Raw genomic sequence first — 12,576 nt, 5'->3', positions numbered from 1 at the left:
AAAATATTTATTCATATTTTAAGAATACAACTAATACGTCCAAGGAACAATGTGATAATTAAAACATACTAAAGTAAAAAAAAATGAATTTATCTTCATTCAGAAATCGTTGTCAAGCATGCAAAAAAATGCACATAAACAAATAATATGTATGAATTTAATTGGAAAGAATATGTAGCTACTTTCCTAAAACTATAATGCATTTAATTTTATTATTTTTTGCATAATTCAACAAAATATGGAAATATTAATACCAATAGAAAATAATTTGAACAGTCTCTTAAAAAGGGACAAACAAAGACAAAAGGATGTGTGAAATAAAATAAATTCATCATGCTGGGCTCTTTCCAGCACTAAAAATATTCAACTTCAAGATTATGAACTTTGGAAAAAATTCACGTGTGAACTTCTGAACTTAATAATTAAGAGATTATAAACTACAAACTTGAGATTCCATTAAGAATCGGATTTGGTTTTTCCAGAAATATTTAATATCTCACGAAAATAAATTTCAAAATTTTTTCAAGATTTTTGCATTTCTTTATGAAATTCTGACCAAGCTAAAATCGCTTATATTGCAAGTTAAAGTTAGTTAGTTCCAAGTTAAATAGTTTACTTCAAATAAATAGGCCTGGAAGAAATAGGCCTATAACAAATAGGCTCGTGAAAAGGACAAAAACTGCTAAATCTAATATCTCTGTTTAATGAACCAGTCGCGAATACGCACAACGTCAGAACTGCGTATAGAACTAAAAATTTAAGATCGATACACTAACAGATACGAACAGTTCTACAAATAGTAGGAAATAAATGGATAGAATACCTCTCGCGAATAGAGCAAAATAATCCAATAGACGTAAATATCTATCAGAAGACAACACTAAACAGAATATCTCAGAGGAACACAGCTAACTTATAGAAAATCTCCAACTTATTGAAGAAAGCTAGTCTACTCTGATAAAGCAAAAAAATAACGGCAAGTAAGGAAGAGTAAACTTCTGTCAAATCTGTATAAAATACTGAACTGAAAAAATGAAACACTTGATCTAGCTTAGACGATATATCTTCACATCTTGAAGATATTAATATCATTTACCCCTAATCCTAATCCAGTGTAAAATGTTCTCCTCAACCGGAAACAAAAAATCAAATATTATTGCTTTTCACAGTTAGAAAACAGAGCAAAAAAGAATTTTCCTGTGCGGTATGTGAAATATCATCCATTCCGGAGACTACCTACATAATAACTTAACCCCACAACTGAGTCCTGCAGTCAGACACCGCGAGCTCAGCGGTGGGGCGCTCAGGAACAATCCCCCTAGGAGCGCGAAATCCCATAGGACTTCTGACGAGCACAGACACACGTCAGAAGTCCCGCCTGAGGGGTCAAATATAATCAGTTCTCATAGCCGTTTCAGGAATTGAGTTTCCACAGCTAATTGTGTACATATACAATTGCAAGTTTTGTTAAAGACCAGAGAATTAGTTTTATTTATTAGCTTCTTGTTGGTTTTTTCAATAAGTCGTACTAAATTCTTCGTAGGTGCTGGAAGATTGAAAATCAAATTACCGATAGACATTTTTAATATTGAACGACGTTTCGAATGTACAACATTCATTTTCAAGTTAAAGACGCATATTTACTTGATTTCGTTCATATGTCAACCCAAATTTTGTTACTCTATGCGTCTTTAACTTGAAAATGAATGTTGTACATTCGAAACGTCGTTCAATATTAAAAATGTCTATCGGTAATTTGATTTTCAATCTTCCAACACCTACGAAGAATTTAGTACGACTTATTGAAAAAACCAACAAGAAGCTAATAAATAAAACTAATTCTCTGGTCTTTAACAAAACTTGCTTAAAAGAAGAAATTCTGCCAGCCTATACTAATATACAATTGCACAAACCCTAAAATATATACTAGTGTGACAACCGTTTGGACGTCGAGCGAGTACAGACGCGGTATCAAACATTTGAAGCATCATACGAGACCAACTCGTAACCAGATCACCAACTTTTATAATCACATCAAGTCGTTTGCTATTAACAATAAATGCTTTCCGGTCCTATAGCTACACAAAAATTTGATGAAAGCGAGAGCTTAACGAAAGTTATTGTCAGTAAGGAAGTTTGCGAAGTTGGCAAAGACCGCAAACCTTGAAGAGAGCTTTTAAATAGAGCAAGAATTCCTACCCATTTTGAGACACTCGCTAAATACATTGTGGAGTTAGGGATGTGAAAATCGAACCTAATGCCTAATATAATTATCACACTTGTGCTATAATTTCTGAAGGATATAAAATCTTTGCTGAAAATACCAACATCTTCATAAATTTAAAATTTTTGATATTTATGCATATTATTGAATCAATGCAATAGGTCTCAATGCATCCTTGTGATGATTAAGATATAAATGAAAAAAACGAATATGATAAAACTGGCGGAAAGAACTAAAGTTTTACACAAACAAAACAGTCTCCATGAGCGTAGTAAAAAATTTTTGGGGAAGAAATTCACAGCGGTAAGTAGGAAGGTTTTTGATAGCATGTGCTACAGGTTGCGAAATTGCAATAAAAACTGCAGCTAAAACACGAAGAAATAGCTAAGGGCGCACGATTTTTTTAAAATACATCGAAATATCAGGGCATATTTGGGTGCAGCTAGAAAGGAATCTTTAAACCTTGAATGCGGCCAGTATTATAAACCTGGAAGTTATCTGGCAAAAACAACGATCATGAAATTCTGCATTCGACAGGCAATATTGAATAAAATCTGGAAGCACAGAATGTGCGCTCTATTAACATAAAGTATCGGAGTGAAAGACACAGATTGATTTCACCGGAAAAGCTACTTGATCGCATACTATACATCAGACATCAAAATTCGAGGCCAAGAACAGCAGTCGGTGAAAAAAACTGAAAAATGATTGTTTGCACATCAATGAAGATAATAATTAATTTGAGCCTATCCAAGCGAGTTTGAAAACATGAAAAATGCTCCTTAAAATTACGAACGACATGACCGTAACATGGGAAGCACGACGGAGATGTGACGTGTAACCAAGGCACTCTGATATAAAGGCTGAACTCGGCCATGTTCCTGGGACGGTGTAGTGTCTCGGTTATACTTGCATGGAGAATAAACTAAGCAATATCAAAGCAAGGTTCATTGCTTGAAACTCGAGAGATTTTCCAGAAATAAGTCGAGCAAAGCCCATTTATAAGTACTCAAAAATTATTACTACGGAAAACACATAGATTACCGAGATTCAAGTCGAAAGAATGACGAGAACACATAAATAATGGAGAAGAATATAAACATCTAATTATCAATACACATCAATAATTAGAACACATCAATAGACTATTCATCTGCCAACAACACAATGGCTGGTACTATAAATATTGCATCCTCGGCTGCCGTGACCTTATAGCAATAATTTAGTTTCTTACTAACAAAAGGACGTATTAATTCAGGCTACTTAAACCAGCTTCTTCTCTTTTTCTTAGTGCTAGGGGACTCTGAACCGTCTTGTTCAGTGTCGTCTACATCTTTGTCAGCGTCTTGGCTCGTGTTCTTCTCCTTGTCTTTCTTCTTCTTCTTGGGAAACTTGAGTATTTTTTTCTTCTTCTTCTTCTGAGCCTTCTCCGTGGCGTCTTCTGGAGAACCTTGTTGTTTTTCTAAAGAAAAAAACGTTAATGCAAAATGATATAACGCGGTAACAAGGGATCTTATGAGTCATTATATTTGATATAACGTAATAATGATGAATCTTATGAGTTATTGATTGCCAAAAACTTCTACCGAAGATGGAATTTTTTACTTTGATGTAAACGGTTTTATTTAGCCAACAAATTTCGTATTACAGACTTAAATCAAGAAACATGGCATATTGGGTATAGTGTACTATTTAGTTTAAAAATTTCGTGACCAATAAACTTTTGAACTTGAACGATGTTTTTTTTTTTAATTTTCAGTCGCTCTGAGCTGGAAGCTCCTACCAAACAAAATAGATCTTTCTGCTTATTTGCCATAACTTTACGGATAAAATTCAGCTCTCTACAGGTTACTACTCAGTGATAAATACTACTCATAGCACGTTACTGCTCACAGGGCGCTACTGCTCACAGGGCGCTACTGCTCACAGGGCGCTACTGCTCACAGCACGTTACTGCTCACAGCACGTCACTGCTCACAGCACGCTACTGCTCACAGCACGTTACTGCTCACAGCACGTTACTGCTCACAGCTCGTTACTGCTCACAGGACGTTACTGCTCACAGCACGTTACTGCTCACAGGACGTTACTGCTCACAGCACGTTACTGCTCACAGGACGTTACTGCTCACAGGGCGCTACTGCTCACAGGACGTTACTGCTCACAGCACGTTACTGCTCACAGGGCGCTACTGCTCACAGGGCGCTACTGCTCACAGGACGTTACTGCTCACAGGGCGCTACTGCTCACCATGATACTTGGTCATGTGATGGGCGATGCTGCGGTCCTCTTGTCTCTCCCTCTGGCGGTCCAGCTCAAGACACGTGATGATTTCGTTCCTTTGTTCGACCACAGACACGAGACGAGCGATCAGCACCTGCGAGGAGATTAGATTGTTAGCAGATTATCTGGTGTAAACACAACAATATACAAAACAATTCAGATTAGAAATAATATACAATGCCGGAGTAAAGTTCAAAGCTATTATAATTGGAATATAACAATCATCTCTAAACAACGTAGCTGTTCAATTTATGAACAGAAACAAATTGCAATTGACAGAAGCTTGCAGCCTACAAGAATACGAATAATAGAAGTTTGCAGCTAGTAAGAATGCACATAATAAAAGCGTGTGGCTTGCAAGAATACCTATAATAAAAGCTCGCGGCTCGCAAGAATGCCTACTATAAAAGCTTGCAAGAATACCTATACTAATAGCTCGCGCTTTCAATAATACCTATAATAAAAGTCCACGGCTCGCAAGAATACATACAGTAAAAGTTTGCGGCCTGCAAGAATACCTAAAATAAAAGCTTGTGGCTTGCAAGAAGACCTATAGAAGTTTGTGACTTTCATCAAGAATACCTATAGAAGTTAGCGACTTTCAATACCTATAAAAGCTCGCGGTTGCAATATCACCTACAGTAAGAGCTTGCAAATGCTGACCTCCTCGAGAGCGGCGTCGTCGTCGGCCGGCTGGTCGGGGGTTCGGGCGGCGCGCTTCATCATAAGGCACCTGATCTGATACTCGAGGTCGGCGTGCTCCTCCTCGAGTCGCTTCTCTCGCTTCCTGGAGGCACACATCATTTATTACAGCAGTGAAAACAACAATAAATTGTCTAAGAAATCTTGTATTATCACAACAAAACAGTGAGGCAATCACGGCAGAATGTTGTACACATAAGCAACAACAAGCTGGGATTTGGTGTTTTTGAAGTTAATCGAGGAACACGTAGGCTTTCAGCAAAGATATGTTATTATATTAATAAAATGAGAACAGTAAGCGCTCAAAAGCACCATTTTACTCGGGTGTTAATAAAGACGGCCTACTTACAAATACATGAGCTCAGTCTGCCTCCGGAAGAGTTCGTTCTTGAGGTTCACGAGCTCGAAGAGTTGCATGATCATATCTTCGACCTCGAGGCTTCCTGGTCCATTCGAATATTCTTGGCTATTGTCTTCAGGCGAGCCATCGTCTGTCGTGACGCGTATCACAGGCGGAGGAGCTGGAGTATCTTTAACGATGTCAGGGACTTGATCGTTGCATGCAATGTTGCTATCAGGCGACTCAGGTGCGCTGCCGTCCACAGAGTCTTCGGCAAGTTTGCTGGTCTCCGCTGGTTGTGGAGGCGTGTTCTCCAGGTCTTCAGTTCGGGCGCGGATGCTCTTCTCCAAGAGAACTCCTTGTCGCTCCAGCTCCATTTGCTGGACTTCGATGTCCTGAAGCTGCTGCTGGATCTGCAGCAGCGGCAGCTTCTTGATGACGCGCTTCTGGGGCAGCGGGCGAGGCGGCGCAGGTCCTTTACGACGCCGCAACTCTGCAGCTCCGGGGGCGTGACGCGCTACTGCTGGGGGCGCGGCGAGGGCCAAGAGAGGGGGATAAGGGCGGAGGGATAGAGGAGTGGTGGCAGTGTGCAGGGATAGAAGAGTGGAGGCAGGGTTGGGTGCAGGGGTAGAAGCGTAGAAGGATGAAAGATCGGCGGAAGGGAAGGGTGGACGGCGAAATTTTTGAAAGGTAAGCAGTGTAAGGAGCAATAAGAATTTTGGCGAAAAGAAGGCAAGGTGAAATTTTAATACGGTCGATAGCGACAGATGTCGGTGTTATAATTTTATATGGATGGTAGCAACATGGGTCAATACAAATAATTGTGTAAAGTCGATAACAACAGATATCCATGTAAATAATTTTATGAGGTTCGTAGCAACAGGTGTCATTGTAGTAATTGTATAAGCTCGATAGCGACAGGTGTCAATGTCAATAATGAAGGGAAACAGTAACAATTAGGATAAAATTGGAAGAGTTAAGTATGAAGAAAAAAGTGGTAAACGTTTGTGAAAATTGGTAAAAGAGAGGCCAACGAAGAAAAAGAAAACACGGTAACAATTTTTGTATGAAGGAAGACACATTATATAGAACATGGAACGAAACGAGAAAACATAGCAGGAAAGTTCAGTTAAAAGAAGAAGTAAATTGAGGGTGAAGAGAAGGCACAGAAAGAGATTGAATGAAAAGATAAAGCAGAGAGGAGGGAAATTGAGGAAGAGAGGGAATGGGGCAGAATGAAGGCAGGTTAGTGTTAGTAAACTCGCTGTGGTCACATACACAACAACTCTAGCGCGAGGTCATATCACACTCAAGCAACACGACACACGACAACACGAAGCAATTATTATCAATGCTTTTGGAGATCAGTTTGGTAGTCAAGATGAGATTAAAGGTGACGTATGATTACCAAGATCATTTCGTAAAAAATTTTCGTAAAAAAGATCGTACATACATTAAATTCGTACACTCCGTACTACTACTCAGCATGCAATAATTTAGTCATTTCAAAGCTAACAAATATTAGCAAAACTGAAGCATATTTTTCTTTGTAAATAATTTTTATGTGAAAAAATAGAGCTCGTCCTATTTTGTATTGTTGATTCCGAGCATTGAACAAAAAATAAACTTGCGCTACTAAAGTAAACAAAGAAATCCAATAAAGTATAATAAATTCGTCTACACACGAGTGTAGCTCTACAATATGCAACAATTTTGACTAACTTTAAAATTACAAAAATAAAATAAATTTAATAAAAAATTAAAATTGAATTTAATTAAAAATCGAAAAATTAATAATTGATTTGAATTAATTGAATTGAATTTAAAAAGCACACCTTAAGCATAATAATAACACGAAGGATACGCCTGCCACTCACCAGACGGACAGTCCTTGGCCAGCTGTTGGCTGCTAGAGTTCCTCAGGTCCTTCTGCTCCTTCGTCAGCAGCACTGGCGACTCTGGAATTAACGACACAACTTAGCAGCAGCAGTTGATTGGAGAGATTAATTCAGAGATTAAATCAGCTTTAATTAGTCTGTAATGATCAACTGAGGAATTCGATAATTAGCATAAATTATCACAGATCTTGATCAATTATAACACACCGGTTATTAAGAGTACACTAAAATAATTAATAATTGACATAAATTATCACAGATGTTCATCAATTATAACACATCGGTTATTAAGAGTTCACTAAAATAATTGATACTGGACATAAATTATCGCTGATGTTCATCAATTATAACACATCGGTTATTAAGAGTTCACTAAAATAATTAATAATTGACATAAATTATCACAGATGTTCATCAATTATAACACATCGGTTATTAAGAGTTCACTAAAATAATTGATACTGGACATAAATTATCGCTGATGTTCATCAATTATAATACAGCATATATTGAGAGTTCACTAAAATAATTGACAATTAACGTAAATTATCACTGTTTTCAGACCTGGAGTGCGCGTGGCCTGACCCCCGGGCGGGGGAGGCGCAGGTCTGTTCTTCTTCTTGAGCCTCACGCCGCCCCCAGCGCTGGCCTCACTGCTGATGGAGAGGCTGGGGCTACCGGGGCGTGGGGTGGTCCCCCGTGACGGGGTGCTCACCCCCGACGGCGAACCTGCGATGTTGCCCCCCGGTTTGTTCGTCACAGGGTCGGGTACAGGAGCGGGCTTCTTGCGATGACTCTCAGGAGGGGTTCTTGTGACCGGCGGACCACTGGTCCGGGATGGAGTCCTGACGATAATGACATAGAAAACTATTAGCTACACAGATATTAAAAAAAAAAAATTTCATATGAAATGGTTAAAGCATTAAAAAAGTAGTACTGTCTCAGTAAACAAACATCTAAGATTGAAAATTCCCAAATGAAATGGTTGGAGCATTTAAAAAGTAGTACTGTCTCAGTAAACAAATAATGTAACCACAATTGCTTCACTTCATGTAATGTTATAAGAACAATAATAACGGTAATCAAAACCTTAGACGAGGTGGCACCTATCTGAGCCAATATGTTGAAATTTGTCGTTTGACTGCACAGCAATTACGAAATAATTTTTATCCGATCGAGTTTGTATTGTGATTGCATCAAATTATTTTATTATAACAATTATTTAACGTTCACTTGAGAATGAATAGGAATTATGCCCACACAACTCACCCTTCACGGGAAGCAAGCGAAGGCGGAGGCGGGCGCGGAGGTTTCACTTTGGCCGGCTTCGTTTCTTTAACTTCGTCAGGCTCGTCACTGTCGCTCCAGAACGGATTTAGTGACGAAGCAGATTGGTTGTGAGCTGCTGACGTGGGTAACGGAGGTCGGTCGGGGGTATGACCACGACCTGCAAGACGAGTAGCCACGGGTGGGAACTGGGGAGCAGGGACCACTTTCTTCGTCGTGACGGGGGTCTGTTCGTTGTTGTCGTCGCTGGTGTCTTCGTCTTCGCTTTCAAAGGGATTTAAATTCGCTTTTACGATTCTCTGGTGCAGAGTTTTACTCTTAGTGCTAAGTTCGTCTCTGTTTCCTGTCATGGCAAAATTGGAAGGCAACGTTGATTGTTTCATCATGCCACCGCTGTCGCTACGGATATCTTGGTCGGCAAGACACTCTCGCATATCAATAGACGGTATGACGTCGGGTTTGGTGTCGACATTTTTCTCCACTGCCACAATCGCGTCTTTCTCAAGTTTGGTTTCAGTGGTGTGTTCGGGGACTGCATTTGTGTCAGTTTCTACATCGTCATCAAATGGGTTTAGTTCATCAGGATACTCGATGATATCAGATTTCTCGAAGCCGGATTCCTGTTCTTTGACCAATTCAGGTTCTGATTTTTTGATCAATTCAGATTCGTATTCTTGAACCACTTCAGCTTTTTGTTCGTTGAAGGAGTCGGATTCTTTTTCTTGAACCGATTCAGATTCTTTTTCTTGAACCGATTCAGGTTCATTTTCTTGAACCGATTCAGATTCTTTTTCTAAAACTGAGTCAGATTCTTTTTCTTGGACCGATTCAGATTCATGTTCTTGGATTACGTCAGGTACTTGTTTAATGACATCAGGTTCTTGTTCGATGCCTAAGCCATGTTCTGGTTCTGTGACCACTCCAACTTTTTGTTCAGCCACCAAACCAGGTTCTTCTTTAATAATCGAACCAGATTCTTCATCTCTTTCCAATGTTGCCTCTTGATCTTCCTCCGAAGTCTTCTTCATTTCTCGCACTGCTCGTTGCACGACAAATTTGTCGTTATCTTTTTCTTTGTCGTCGTCATGTTTTGCGACTCTAAAATCGTCATTAGTTTCTACATCGTTATTGGCGTTGGCGGTATCCTTAGCACGAGAGGCTTCTTCCGTGACAGCCGAAGCTTCTTCAGAAGTCCTTCGCACAGGAGGAGCGTCTACTAAATCGCCTTCAACGGCCTCGATCGACTTCAGCAAATTCGGTTCTTCAGTCGATATCTTCCGAGCCAATGGAATGGGATGAATAGTTGGCGGTTCTTTATTGTCCGATGCCAGGGTGCTCGATAGAAACACCGTCCGTGGTTTAGGTTTTGTAGGAGTGGACGTAGAAGTGACGTCATCATTTAACATTGCAGTTGTGTCCAGATTCGCATTAGAGCCGCTGGACGATCGGCCATTACTAGTAGTCTCGCTATCCTCCTCCATGTTGGCTTGCCGCGTATCACTGCTGTCGTGTCTGAACTCTATGCTCTCGTACACATCATCATCATCTGAATTATACTTCTCTCCTCCACGATGGGCACCTCTTGAATCTAAAGAAGCCCCACCCAAATCCCGCACTCGCTGGTCGTGCTCTTTCTGCACGCAGACTTCACAACAGAAATCCTTGGACTCTGTGAGACAACAATCTGCAACCGTCAGCAACACGTTGCACGAGTTACACCTGAAACAGGTGCGATGTAAAAGCTTACCGAACACCGTAAAGCGTTGAGCTAAGAACACCTGTTCACCGCATGCGTCGCAGAACTCTCTTTTCATAGTAGAACCTCTACTACTGGTAGGGGTGGTAGCTGAGTTCTGCCGAGGAGGTAAGGGTGGCGAGACGTCGCCATCGAACAACACGGGCTCGTAATCGTCGTCTTGGTTCCGCTTTTCGTCGCTGCTCAACTGAAAAAAACGCATCGTCAGCAAAAAATGTACATACACGTGGGGAACTTATATAGCATCGGTGCCTAAAATTAGCAGATAGTTATTATTTAGAATTCAATCCTTTACACAAATCTATTTTGTCAAAAATCACACAACATTTTTTTCAAATTATGTGAAACTCCATGTCGAGGCGATAAATAAAAAAAAAAATAACGTAATTTCAGGACTGGAACACGAGTCTTGAATGAAGAAAAGCCTCACAGCAAGTCGACATCAGAGAACTGAACATCCAGTACAACAGGTCGCTATGATATAACGAAGCCCACATTACCGGCATTTTTGGGCTGCGTTGTCGACACTTTTAAGTAGCTCGTTCAACCCCAAAAAACTTTTTTTTTAATTACACATTTGTTACTAAGGTCGTTTCTCTTGGTGCAGTGTCAACCCACAAGAAACAAAAATTTTGTTTGAATTGTTAATGACCATTTGTATTTCAATTAACCAAATGTATTCCGCAGCCATAACAAATTTGAATAAATTCAATTACGAGCAGCATGAATTAACTCCTAAAGTGAGAGGTTTCAGCTCACAGCACCATCATTGCTTCAATATATTCAATATAATTATCTGTAATGCATTAACATTCATAGGCTTAAAAAGTAATATGCCGACACATATCGTCTATCATTCAGGTAAGCAACAATAATTTAAATAATATAATTTACTTCTCAGATGCACTCCCACCCGATGGCTAATTTTAGGAACAGAAATTCAACTTTAATACTTCATTTCAGTTAACGCGGCGCATCTCACGTTGAGCACCGCCTTGGTTTCCGTTTCTAAAAAGATAAATTATGACCAATAAATATGCTAAATGTCTTCATGTAGTGAATATATTTTTTAGGAACAGAAATCAAGCATTAACACTTCGTTTAGTAAACGCCGCGCGTCTCAAGTATAGCACCGCATAGGATTCCGTTTCTGAAGAGATCAATTATCACCAATAAATATACCAAATGTTTTCATGTAGTGAAGAGATTTTTTAGGAACAGAAAACAAACGTTAATTAACACTTCGTTCAGTAAACGCCGTGTATCTCGATCAAGTATAGAGCACCGCCTAGTATGACCAACCCCGGTCACGGACTCCTTGAAATTATCAGTAGACATAAGCTAGCATCGCCGTGAACGGATGCAAGTTCAGGCACCGGATAAAAGAGGAGAGATAAACTGATGAATGAAATTCAAATAGCCCTTACTCTTTTCACCGCCGTATGCGGGTCCATGCATGTTTTCTGGAGCAATGGACATGAACAGGGATTGGAGACGGTGCATAAAATTGTTTTGAATGAAGACGAGTAAACACCAACATTAAACGTACCAACATTTATGGGCTTGTGAAAGATGTACAAGGCTTCTATTGCGAGAGATTAATAAATATGTAAAGGTAATGAAGGCCATACTAGCACTATACGAAAACATTTAGGGTATTTATTGGTGGTAATTGATCTCTTCAGAAACGGAAGTGTTCTTCACTAGGCTACCTCGCTCCCAACGGCGAATGCTGATTCCATTATACGCTTGAATTTATACGTCATGCCGTGACTGATGGAAATATGACAGATAAACTAAGCAAATTTAACCGCAATTCTGAACGAACGCCACTCCCATATACTTATCTATAAATATAAATTTATCTATACTCATCTATTATCACAAATCCATCAATACTCATCTCTAAATATAAATTAAACTGTACCCCTGAATAAAAATACATGTCTATAATGGGCTGTGTTTCGATCATTACTTACAAGAACTACATCAAGTCTCTGGGTTAAAGTTGTATTTTCATGGGCGATTTAGCCCGTTACAAATAAAACATTATTTTCATCTATACAAATGCAAAATTCTTTTTAGA

At 39.4% G+C, this 12,576-nt stretch overlaps 1 protein-coding gene across 7 annotated transcripts in view; it reads right to left on the bottom strand.

The window, feature by feature from the left end:
- Window positions 1–2,422: 2,422 nt before the first annotated feature.
- The window catches only part of LOC108671167 (proteoglycan 4), a 79,566-nt gene continuing 69,412 nt past the window's right edge, over window positions 2,423–12,576 (bottom strand). For 5 of the 7 annotated variants that reach the window (XM_018158655.2, XM_018158656.2, XM_047880703.1 and 2 more), the window contains exons 4-10: window positions 8,717–10,677; window positions 8,012–8,292; window positions 7,427–7,507; window positions 5,559–6,072; window positions 5,171–5,294; window positions 4,475–4,601; window positions 2,423–3,686 (exon numbers count right to left, since the gene is read on the bottom strand). In XM_018158655.2, the coding sequence (XP_018014144.1) occupies window positions 3,484–3,686; window positions 4,475–4,601; window positions 5,171–5,294; window positions 5,559–6,072; window positions 7,427–7,507; window positions 8,012–8,292; window positions 8,717–10,677 (3,291 nt within the window). In that variant the 3' untranslated portion in view covers window positions 2,423–3,483. Of the gene's footprint in view, window positions 3,687–4,474; window positions 4,602–5,170; window positions 5,295–5,558; window positions 6,073–7,426; window positions 7,508–8,011; window positions 8,293–8,716; window positions 10,678–12,576 lie in introns of those variants that run through there. The other 2 variants (XM_018158653.2, XM_047880702.1) reach the window with 2 other exon arrangements.

Source organism: Hyalella azteca, unplaced genomic scaffold (genome assembly GCF_000764305.2).
Source record: "Hyalella azteca isolate HAZT.00-mixed unplaced genomic scaffold, Hazt_2.0.2 contig5956, whole genome shotgun sequence".
In the NCBI taxonomy this organism is placed as follows: Eukaryota; Metazoa; Arthropoda; class Malacostraca; order Amphipoda; family Hyalellidae; genus Hyalella; species Hyalella azteca.
The sequence above is the reverse complement of the archived record's forward strand: the minus strand, read 5'-3'. Positions and strand labels throughout refer to the sequence as shown.